This window comes from Triturus cristatus, chromosome 3_2, assembly GCF_964204655.1.
Source record: "Triturus cristatus chromosome 3_2, aTriCri1.1, whole genome shotgun sequence".
NCBI lineage: Eukaryota > Metazoa > Chordata > Amphibia > Caudata > Salamandridae > Triturus > Triturus cristatus.
This window is the reverse complement of record NC_140584.1, coordinates 683,885,431-683,898,212: the sequence shown is the minus strand read 5'-3', so window position 1 is coordinate 683,898,212 and position 12,782 is coordinate 683,885,431. Positions and strand designations below refer to the sequence as shown.

Below are 12,782 nucleotides of genomic sequence, written 5' to 3'. Positions count from 1 at the left end.
TCCCTCCAACTTGATCACGCTACATGCGCGAGTTGTAGAAGGAGGCCAACACCCTCTTCCAGTAAAGGAAGATAGAATCAGCTCCTCTGGGATGGAAAGGAACGGGATGGTACTCACTGTTCCTTCCAGTGTGCAAGAGAGACATGACCGAGTTTGGACCCGTGATCGACTTGTGACAAGCCGACACGTGGGTTCAAAGAGTAAAAATACCGGTGGTCGTCCCTGCATTAGATTTACCCTCAACTTCATCAGGGAGGCTGACTATGCACATTAGATCTGCAGGACGCAGATTCTCACGTACCCATGGTGGGGAAAATATTGCAAGTTCCTGCTTTTCACAGTGGGCAACAACCATTATCAGTACTTCGTGCCGCCTTTCGGCATGAAGTCAACACCTCAGAATTTTCCATATGCAAGAAAGTAGTGGCTGCGCATCTGAGAGGGAACAGTATCTTCGTCTATCCGTATCTGGACGACTGGTTGATCAAGGCAGCTACTTTCAGGTAGCGCGCCTGCATTTCAATCAGACTTCCAATCTCTTACTTCGTTTGGGTTTCCGCATCAACTTCACGAGATCTGTCTCGGCTACTGTACCCTGTCTACAGCACCTCGGAACCACTATCGATGCACGCACAACAAATGTGCGTCCTTCGTAAGAGAGACGCTCTTCAATCCTTCGGAAGGCTCAAGCTCTCATGATCATGCCCTCCCCAACGGTGGGGCCGGTCTTGTCTCTCCTGGGCTTTATAGCTCTATGTGTAACCCCTCTCCAATGCACGCCTACATATGAGACCCCTGCAGGGATGTCTGGAGGCTCAGTGGACCAGACCCTGGGGGTTTGGGAAGACTGGATTCAGCTGTCACGAAAAGCTCTACAGTCCATCCGCTGGTGGTGTTCTCCACGAAATCCCTTCTGGGGGATTCCCTTCCGCAAAGAGATGTTCATGCAACCCTTAGTGCTGGTTGCTTCTCTACATGGCTGGGGTGCGCATTCGGACCGTCTTCGGATACAGGGAACATGGTCCTCGAATGAGACCAGGTTCCACATCGTCTTTATGGAGTTTCGAGCAGTCCAGATGGCGCTACGCCGTCGTTTTCACACCTGCTTCCTGCTTGTCCAGATGGTCAATACGACAACACTGTTCTACCCCAACAAGCTGGGGGGATCCAGTTCTCGAGTGTTGTCTCGGGGATTCCAGACAATCTGGCTTTGGCTGTTAGCCATGAGCCTGACCAGCATGGCAATTCTCCTTCCCTGTGTTCACAATGCTCAGGCAGGCGCTCTCGACAGACTCATTCACGTAAACCACAAATGGGTCTTTCACGTCGAAATGGTGCGTGACATATTCGAAGGATGGGATACTACGGGAGTCGTTCGGTTCTCTGCCGCAGGAAACAGCAGATGCAGCGACTTCGCCTTCAGGTTCTGCCACCCAGGGACTCTGGGGTAGGCTCTATAGTTCGACTGGTCAGGCGGTTTTTCTCTACGCTTGTCCGCCAATTTTCCTGATTCAGACGTGCTTATCAAGTTCTCTCTCTTACGGGCCTAGATGGTCCCCGTGACTTCGGAGTGGCCCCGTCAGTGGTGGTTCACAGACCCACTCCACCGGTCTCATCTGCCATTTTCTCCGTCTTTGGTGCAGCCGGACCTTCTGAAGTAGTTTGGCGGACAGAGGGTGCACTCCAGCCTCTTGTCGTTGCATTTAGCGGCAGGGCTCCTGAGCTCGTACAATGCGGACATTTGAATCTCCATCAGGCCTGTATGGAGATTTAAAAAAAAAAAGGATGAAGGTCAAGCTTCCATCTACACGCATGTCCAATGCGCATGAGAGACAAGATTTTACATCTGGTGTGTTTTTAAGGACGTGGATCCTGCCTCCTGTAAGGAAGATGTCCTCCTTCCTTCCTTACTGCTCTTGGCTCGATCTGGTTTTCATTGTCATCCCATGGTAGTTCATCTGGCAGTTTTGACTGTTTATAGGAAATGTCCTTCACAACATTTTGTTTGCAAATCCCAGTCATCGGAGATTTTCTTGAAGGATTGACGGAAGTGTTTCCTCTCATTCGGCGCCCTTCGCCTTCCTGGGAATTGCATGTAGTCCTGTCACAACTGATGAAGGAACCCTTTGAACCCTTCCGTAGGGTTTTTTCTTCAGCATTTGTCCTGGACGACTGCGTTCATTGCGGCCGTAACTTCTGCCCGCAGGGTCGGCGTGCTTCAGGCTTATGTTGTACAGAACCTTATACGGTTTTCATTCCTCTAGGGTAGTTATGAGGACTCAATCTTAGTTCCTTCCTAAAGTTGTGTCAGAGTTTTATGTAACAAGTACTGTTACACTGCCTGTTTTTTTTTTTGTCATAATCCCTCTTCTCCTGCTGAGAAAGCTTGCTTCCCTGATGTTAGGAGGGTCTTGTAATTCTATTTTTGGACAAGAATTACGATATCTGTAGTTCAGAACAGCTATCTGTAATCTGTGGCTCCGTCTGAACTGGTATAGCTACCTCCGAACTATCTGTTTCTGGATTGCTTGTTTTCCTGTATTCAGCTGTGTTATCAGAAAGCTGACAAGCCTTTGCTTAGTGAGCCTAGGGCTCATTTTTCCTGAGGTAAAGAAGCTGCTGTGCCTTTCCTTCGTAGCGTACCTATTTTGCCAATTGGAAGTCAGTCCATACCTTTGCTAAACACTACTGCCTGGACTCTGATGCTAGGGCAGATGCTCAGGTTGGGCAGGCTTCGCTGCAGATTCTATTTGCACCTTAGTGGGTGTGTTTGTTTCTTCCACCGCTGGGGTTGTTTTTTGGGATGGTCTTGCCATTCTATTCACATGATTATGACTATACACAGAGATCCCCTACTACAGAAGGAGTAGTTTCTTACCTGTAACTCCAGTTCTGTAGTAGGGGGTATCTATGTGATAGTCATAAGCAACCCGCCCTCCTCCCCGGTAGATGAAACAGTGATATCCTGATGTGCCAGGCCTTTCTTTATACACCTTCAAAAAGAACTGAAAGTAACTGGCCTTTGGCTGTGCATCATGGGATACCGAGGGTCTCTGGAAGGATCCTTAAAGGCACAGTATCCATTTGCAGACATATAATGGCAGCCTATGGGGCTTGTCTGTCCAACCCTTCATCTCTATCATGAAAAAGGGATTTTTGTGAAGGAGAGTTTCTATGTGTGAAACTTAGTGAAATAGTTGAATTTGACTGTTACCTGGCTATCCTTTTCAATTCAGGATGAAGAAATGGCCAGAGTAGCCTGGTGTTTTCAGGCTGCATTATTGTCTTTTATTATCTCTTAAGTGTCTATGCAGGACTGCAGTGGAAGACACCTTAAGAGACTATATATCTATTGAAGTGCTCCGGAGTCCATGCGCATGGGCGGGACTATTCACATGATTATGACTATCACAGAGATACCCCTACTACAGAACTGGAGTTACAGGTAAGAAACGACTCCATTCCTACTTGATTATTGGTCTGGAAGGAAGCGTTTCCAGAGGCTCCCGCCTGCTCTTAGTGGGCGCATGTATTTTACTGAAATATAAAGCCTCACTTTCATGGCCATCATTTATTGTGGCTTATTTGACCTTTTAAACTCCACACCTGCCTTGTGGGATAAACATAGGGTGACTTATTAATATATAAAAAGGGTTTATTTTGACAGGTCAAATTAAAGTTTTTATACTGCTATAGTCAGGTTACAATGGTAGGCCTGTGGCCAAATTTGCCCTGCCATTCTTTTGGGTGGAACGGTAGATGCAGCAGTCCACTAACACCGTTTAACTTCGAGACCCTGAGTACACTTTGTTACCATATAATAGGGACTTGTTGTCAACTTAAGTATACCAATTAGGAGTTTGCCAGTTCAACAATGTTTAATGGTTGAAGCAGAGGTACTTTTCATACTGGCATGCACAAAGATCTAAAGCCAGGAAAAATATAGCGCCCAGCCTAAGGCAAATAAAATGGGCTGGCCATGTAGAAATGCTGATTTCCTACGTTCATTGTTTCTCTTGACCTGTAAATGACAGCATTTTCTGATTGCTTGTGTACATCCACTTGAAAACGAGTATGCTTTAGTTTCAGGGCTGCTTGGTCAGTCCTTTAGTTTTAATTTTTCCCATTTCATTTCTTTGCTTCTCCTCTTTTTATTTTAATCTTGAAGAGAATAATACAGCTGTCCAGGCAATTCTTGCTTGCCGCTCATTTAATCTGCAGTGCGCTGCATCCCACGTGGTCGATTTCTCTCAACCAGGAGACCATTATGAAATGTTGTTTCACTGGGTTACCTTTCCAAGATGGCCAGCACGTTAGTTCTAATTGTGGGGGCCATGCTAGAACTTTAAAGCAACGACAATCTATTTAGAATATCTCTGTAAGACGGACACCCACTGCAACGTTTAATTTTATTATTGCAATCATATGCACACCATGTCATACAGCAGCATGTTTTCGTGTTTTCTACTTGCATTCTGTTAATTTATCTTGCATATGTTGTTGAGTTTGTATGTGTTTTATTGCACAAAAGACACAAAGGCTCTTTCATTCATAAGCCAGGCCTATTGGCATTGCCAGTGTTTGTTTAAAACCTTTTCTGGACACAGGGACTGGGTCCCTGAATCCTGTAATGGAAGTTGCAACATTTTCTTGAGCTGTTGTAACTGGCAAATCAGGTCACAATGTACTGTGTTATGGTCCTGGATACGCATTGGCTGACTGGAGAAAAGTCTCTACCAGCCAATGGAATTAGAGTATTTTTTCACTTTTAGTACCATGGGTGTCTGCCAGTACATAATGTTCCAGATGTCACTAACCTTTCCTTTCCTCAAGAGTAACCCCTTCATGACCACCTCGAACTTCTCCTTAAACTTAAATTTCTCTGACAACCAAACAGATTTACACCAATTAATGAAAAGGACATTTTCTGGGTAAAGTCCTAGGTTGGTGCCAAATTTGGTGTTATTCCGTTCACCTGTTTTCTCTGCCTCAGGTGGATGGGAGGAGCTGAAGGAAGCATGTGGACAATGGAGGGTGGGTGGAGGGGCTGAGGAAGCAAACCAAGAAATACACACACAAGAGAGGATGGGCGGGAGGGCCTGAGAAAGCACATGGGCAAATGAGGGTGTGTGGAAAGAGAATGGGAAGAACACAGTAGGGGGCAACTACACTAGGGAGACAGCTCGAAAAATGCATTCCTATAAAGAACTAAAACAAAACAAAAGTAGAGCCTGAAAAAGGGCACCTGTTTTCTCTGTATCAGAGAGAAAAGTTCCCATGCAAATTAGCATGGTAAATCAATGTTTTGGGGCAGCCCTTTATTATTAGCCCAACTTAACAGATCAGTATGAAACTTTCCATGAAGTAGCCGTAGAGAGAACTTTTTAATTTGGGAATGTTTCATGCAGATTCGTTAAATAGCATCAAATTTATTTGCAATGCAATAGGTCTTGCATTACTAAAAGATAGAGCGAATGGTTTTGCTAATAATAATGCAGTGCCAGTAGCTCAAACATTCAGTAATGTGAGACCAATTACATTGCAAATGTTTTTCACTATTTCCCCGTTAAAATTGGCAGGTAGACCGCAGTCCTCCCATCTCTATCACTGTCTCTACCAACAAAGGAACCAATAAAGAAAACTCACTTGGAGTCGCCAAATGTCTGGTGTGCGTAGCCGCCCATTCCTAATTGCCCTTAGAGACAACTGATAATACAAACTTTGTCATTTGAGATGTCATCAGTGATGTCACTGACCATGTCATGAGTGATGTAATATGTGACGTCATCAGCAGTGCATTGCGGGGGCGCGAGTTATAGTTAGCTGAACTAACTATAACGGGGCAATTTCACGGGTTTTGTACGAGTGCAATGTCAAACTAACTATAACTTTCCCTAAAACCTATGGTTTCTAAGGTTTTTTGAATGCTAATTCCTAACTATAACGCGCCTGAAACCTATGTTTTTTCAGTGAATTTCAAAGGTTTTTTAAATGCTAGGTTCTAACTATACCTACAGAGGTAGGACATGTGATGAAAGAAGAAACAACGCAAAGAAAGAAAAAAAAGAAATGCAGAAAGAAGCAACAGATGTCCTCATAGACGAAGAAAAGTGCAGGAAGAAGCAAGACATGTGCAGAAAGAACCAACAGAGGAGCAGAAAGAGGCCTTGTTACAAAATCATCCTGTGCCCACAACTTTTTCAGACGGGTACTGGTGTTAACTGACTCTCACTAACCAGGCCTAGAGCCAGTGGTATGCTAAAAGACACTTAGAATACAGTGAAAACACCTACATACACAAGGGAACACTATGCGTTGGGGTACCCCTGTGATTAGCATAACCTCCTCTGTAAGCCCCTAGTATATAATAGGGCAGAGGGATTAAAACTACCTCTTAAAACGCACCACGGGGTGCGATTGTACACTGGTGAAGGGAGGGGGGAGCCTGAGGTGGCGTGTACAAACATGCCCTGTGGGCGTTTTAAGTTGGGGGATAAAGTCCCCTTGAATCCTGCGGGCCAACTAATCCACCAGGTATGTCCAGTAAGTAAAGGATTTTGCAAGTATAAGAATCTTGCTACGGAGCAACCTTCCCTAAAGGCTAATGCTACTAATTTTAGATAGATTGAACTCAATTTACAAACCATTTTATAACTGGTGATATTCAGTATCAAAAAACAATTTTTACATCAACATAATTGTTTTTCAAAATAACATTTAATTATTGTTTAAGTCACAATAATATTTTGCTCATTTCAATTGTACATGGGTCAGAAGTTAATCATATTCATGCTCGCCCAATGCATTTCGGGCCTTTTAGCGGCCCTTCTTCAGGGGCAAATCTAAAAACAAATGAAAATAATTGCAGTCATTTTAACATGTGAGTGCAGATAACAGCTGTTACACACCAGAAAACCTTTTAGGTCTCACAATACATAACGTAAATGTATTATGAAATACAGACATGATGCTCATTTTTTATGGATCTAAAAGAGTCAGAACGTAATCATTCTGTAGAAAAAAACACCCTGCAGAAACCAGTCACCCAAAGTGATGAAATGATACACATAAACACGTGTTTAGGGAAAACCCCACGAAGCTGAGCATACCTGATAGCCATGTAATTAGACGCTCTGTAGAACAAGAGGGAGAAAAAATACCCATCCTTAGCAAAAAGAACAAAACAAACTCTAAAAAGTCGAGACTCAAAATATGGAAGTCGCCCTTAAACTAACCTTAACTCTGTAACTAATTCTCGAATACTGATGCCGCCGAACGGTATCTTAGTCTCAATAAAGATTACTGAAAGAAAAAATCACAGGGGCGAATTACCATCCGCGTTGCTGAACACAATACCGCTGAAACTGCTCCGGTTTACAAAGAGAGCATCCGCTCACCTTTTTAGAAACTCTTCGCATTAAACGGTACCAGACCAAACTCAACTTGTGCTCCTCTACCGATGTGGAGATGGGGCTAAATCATAACGAATCGCAAGAGTCCGCGCTTCGTTTTTTTTGTTTTGTTTCACAGCCGGATCCGCGGATCCTCCGCGCACCCTGCGATTTAAAAAAAAGTATATATTTCTGGGGCCCTGGGGAACCTTGCGTGACCCCCTGAGCAGGCCTAGGGGGTCAGGGTGTTTCTACCCTGCCCCCTTTTTGTGTTTTGCGCACAAGATGGCTGCCAACACTTCCTGGTTTGGAGTGTTGACAGCCAATTAGCATGAAGCCCGTGATCGGGAGGGTGCGTGGATCCTCCGTGCCTCTAGATATCACTATCTTTATTTCTTCATTTCTCAAAAACTACTGAACGAGTTTACACCATTTTTAAAAAGGTCGCTTTCTAGCCAAGCAGTACCTTTTTGCCAAATTTGGTGTATTTCCGTTCAGCAGTTTTTGCTATAACCGTGTCTAAAGTTTCCTATGGCAAAATGATGTTTTGACCACTATTATTTGAATTTCTCAGGAACTACTGAACGGCTTTACACCATTTTAAAAAAAGGGCGCTTTCTGAACCAAGGGCTACCTTTTCCAAAATTTGGTGTAATTCCGTTCAGCACTTCGGGCTGTAGCCGTGTCTAAAATTTCTTATTGGAAATAACATGGAGAAAACGTGTTTTTCTCGGCCCCCGCTTGACGAATCACCCCCAACTTTCAGGATAGGAGCTGACCGGAACGGGCCATTAGTTTTGAAAATTTCGCCAAGATTCGTCAACCGGCGCCAAAGTTATTGGGAATAGAATGTTACGATTTTCCTATGGATAATAGGTCCTAACTATAAGTACCTACTGGCGACTGCCTGTAGGTTGTGTATATATTCACTGAAAAAAACATAGGTTTCACACACGTTATAGTTAGGAATTAGCATTTAAAAAACCTTGCAAATTCACTTAAAAAACCATAGGTTTCACACATGTTATAGTTAGCTGGGCATTTTCCTCGTGAAAAACCAATGAAATTCCCCCGTTATAGTTAGTGCAGGCAACTATAACTCACGCGACCGTAATCCGCTGCTGATGACGTCGGATATTACATCACTGTATTTACACATTTATATACCCATGTCTTCTTCCTTTTTTTTTTAGCTATACATATATATATATTTTTTTTTTTCAGAAAGACACATATGTCATCAGTGATGTAATATCTGACGTCATCAGCAGCGGATTACGGTCGCGTGAGTTATAGTTGCCTGCACTAACTATAACGGGGGAATTTCATTGGTTTTTCACGAGGAAAATGCCCAGCTAACTATAACATGTGTGAAACCTATGGTTTTTTTAGTGAATTTGCAAGGTTTTTTAAATGCTAATTCCTAACTATAACGTGTGTGAAACCTATGGTTTTTTCAGTGAATTTGTACGTTTTTTTAAATGCTAAGTTACTTTACGCCGTTCGTGCCGTTACGTGCCCACTTCACGCAGTTCGTTCCGTGCGCGCACGGTGAGCACGCGGTGCACACCGCGCACCCACTTTACGCTGTTAGTGCCGTGCACACACGGTGCACTTTGCGCACCGTGCACGCACGGTGGGCACGTTACGCTCAATGGGCCATGTACGCACGGTGCGCTTCACGCACCGTCCGCACAAGGAGGACACATGATACGCTTTGTTGTTAAGGGTTTTGGCATAAACTGTTAGTATTTCTAAAGCCATGCGTGCACACTGCGCTACGCGATGCGTGCGCACACGGGGGGATTGACATTGCTATTTGTTTTTAAAGCATTTACACCGTGGAGGCACGCTGCGCGAACCTCGCGGAATTTTTTTCATTTCTATAGTGCGCGCACGCTTCGCGCACTCGGCGATTTACCGAAAAAAATAAAAAAAATTTAATTGCCCTTGGGGGACCTCCTGGGACACCTTGACCCCTGCTAGGGGGTCAGGAACTGTCCAGCGTGCCCCCTTTACATGTTTTTCTCCTTTCTGTTTGACCCCCCTCTCAGCGCGAGAGACAAAATGGCGGCCGACACTTCCTGGTTTCGACCGATTCGAATGTTTACTAAGATGTAACAACCAATCAGAAGTGCGCTCACGGACGGCCGAGTGCGCGCACCCTGCGCGCACGCTGCGCGCTTATAGATATGTATATTGATTTAAATGCTTTTTTCTCAGAAAATACTGAACAGATTTACACCAAACCTGCAAAAGGCACCAAACGGACCTTATGGCTACCTCTCTGCCAAATTTCACGTAATTCTGTTCAGCCGTTCGGGCTGTAGCTGCGACTAAAGTCCCTATGGAAAAATCCATGGGGAAAACGTGTTTTGGGACCCCCCCTTTTTCTCGGCCCCCGCTTGACGAATCAGCCCGAGACTTTCAGGGTAGGAGCGGAGCGAGCGCCCCATTAGTTTTGAAAATTTCGCGAAGATTCGTCAATCGGCGCCAAAGTTATTCAAAATAGAATTTTGAGATTTCCTATGGAAACTCGGTCCTAACTATAACTATCTACTGGCGACCGCCAGTAGATATATATATGTGCGTATCCCACTCCTTTGGTTCCTGGTTACCGAGCCAATGCAGCGCTCCTCGTGGGTGCGTAGCCCTGCGGTCGAACCACGCCGCTTAAAATCCCCCAGCAATCCCTCCGGTTTGGAAGAAAAATTGGGACGCACTCTCAGCAACCTTGTTTTGCGCTTTATTTTCTCAATTATTTCACTTCACGGGATACAGGCATGAGCCGATCTACGCGTTTCGGTATCACAGATACCTTGCTCACGATCAACTGTTACTTTGGGTCCGCCCCCTATAAATTTACTTGTTGTTACATCATTTCCTGGCGATGACCCAATCTCCCTTTGCATTATGGACAATGTAGTTTTGTAAATTTCCCATGTTATATGGGAATTGCATTTTACAAATTAAATTAAATTAAATAAGATTAGTTATATATCACAATGGGGAAAAATAACAGGGGTAATATGCAATGTCTCTTTTATAATAGCAAAAGTTCATTTCTTTTAATATTTTCAGGAAAGAAAATTCATTTTTCATATTCTTGCGCCATTTTATCCCCTCAAATCGGGCATGTCATTTAACTGACAATTGTCATTTTCTTTATTATCATTGTTGCCCCTCCAGTGGGGATAAACCTGGAACGGGCCATTAGTTTTGAAAATTTCGCGAAGATTCGTCAACCGGCGCCAAAGTTATTGGGAATAGAATGTTACGATTTTCCTATGGATAATAGGTCCTAACTATAAGTACCTACTGGCGACTGCCAGTAGGTTGTATATATATATATATATATGTGTGTGTGTGTGTGTATATATATATATATATATATATATATATATATATATATATATATATATATATAGTATATATATAGTATATATATATATATATATATATATATAGTATATATATATATATAGTCTTTTGTGAGTGTCAGTGCCATTTCAGCCTTCATTTTCTTAATGGCAGTCTTCTTCAGGACAAAAAAAATTGCTATGATTGCAATAAAATACTGATCCAATCTTATATTCCTGGGGAGCAGTCTGTCTACCCTAAAATCTTCAAAAATGCTTAACTGAATATCAGTAGTTTATTCAATCTTAATGAAAATGGAACTGGTAAGTGGACAAAGTGTAAATCAATAAGCCATTTGCATGCGCTCGGAAATAAATTTTAGCTCCTACTCCTTTCAGCTTCCTATTTTTCTTTCTGAAATGACATTATACTTATCATTACTGGTTGTTAGCAAAAACAAATTGCTCTTTAACCCAGTTTCTCTTGTCCTGACCCGAAGAAAGTTAGGGTGCTTACCAGACACCAGGAGCAATAATTCCAAGAGGAACCCTGGGACTGGGATTCTGGCCTGTCAAGGGAAATTGTCCAAAATCTTTAAGATTATTGAAAACTCACACATTTTAACGGAAACACATTGATATTCAGTCCCCTTTTCTCACCTTCATTGTCTGTTTCAATTTGGATTTAAATGTATAATTCAGTGATAGAAAATGTTGACAGTCCATCTGTGGGAATGGTGTAGTATTGCCGCTCGCCCTTCCTCTCGCACTCTTCTGTAGATGTCCTCACAGCTAACAGAAGGCAGTAAAGCTTAGAATATTTTGTCCCTGAAAACACAGATTCTTCCAAGAAAGGCTAATGAATTAAGATTATGAACTAGTATTTGTTGTTTATACTGACACTAACACAAAAAATTGAAGATGCGTGTAGCCAGTTGGAGACCTCTGACATTTTGTGGGAAAATTCAGTGTGGGGTAAATTGAGTCACACCAGCATTTTAGTTCATCTTTACTCGTCACTTCTTTTTGTGTGTTCTATAAGAACCCATTCTGGTTTTGTTCTTTGAGTAAAAGTGCCGCGTAAGCTTACTAGTATGTAGTAACCTGTAAGACTGCTCCGCCAGCTCATTGAAATCATTAGTAGATGGTAGCAGAGGAATTATCAAGTCAGGCAACACAGCCTCATTGTGAATACCAATCGGCTGCTTTTCACTAACTGTATCCACAACTTTTTCACACTGAATTTTCAGAAATAGGGATGATTTGACCTTGAATCATCGTTGATCTATATCCTTTCTTAGGGTGTTCGTTAGATGCTTCTTTTTCATCTTCAACTGTGTTATTGTAGCTAGAAATAGTCATTTTAAATGTATTTTGTAATTTGGATAGTATGCAAATGTTTTAGGACTTTTTTGTATTATTTGGACATAGTCCACTGGTATACAAGAGTAATGTATGCACTGCATAACTTGGAAACAAGGTACCACCGATCAGTCAAATAAATCTGTATTCTACCATTGGGCACTTTTTGTGTCATCTTGAACTAAATATATACACAATCACTTTGATTCGTCATTTAATGGCTAAAATCTAAAGCATGTTGAAGGTTAGCGCAAGGCTCATAACTGTTTTTTTTTAACATTTAGTTTGCAGGATTTGACTATCTATAACCCTGAAAGGACCATTACTGTAAAGGGTAGCATTGAGGCTTGCTCGAATGCCGAGGTAGAAATCCTGAAGAAACTCAGAGAAGCCTATGAGAATGATGTTTTGGCTGTAAACGTAAGTTACTCAGATAGTTTGTTTCTTGTTTATTCCTTGCTCTGTCCACCTTCGTTAACTATGTGTTGTGCTTGCCTTGCTTCACACACTAACATCTTCCTTAAACTCTCTGACTTTTGAGCACAAACTATTTTTGTTTTGAAACCTACACTTCTGTTAGTCGCCATGCCTCTTATTTATGTTTTACTATGTTTTATTATGTTGATTTGTGGTCGAAATTGGCAATTAAAGGGAACATGTTAAAGAAAGA

The 12,782-nt window shown here is 42.6% G+C and overlaps 1 protein-coding gene across 1 annotated transcript in view; it reads left to right on the top strand.

Annotated features, from left to right (window-relative positions):
- The window catches only part of IGF2BP2 (insulin like growth factor 2 mRNA binding protein 2), a 380,650-nt gene that overhangs the window by 222,914 nt on the left and 144,954 nt on the right, over positions 1-12,782 (top strand). The window contains exon 9 of the mRNA XM_085648719.1: positions 12,397-12,532. Coding sequence (XP_085504845.1) covers positions 12,397-12,532 — 136 coding nt within the window. The remainder of the gene's footprint in view (positions 1-12,396; positions 12,533-12,782) is intronic.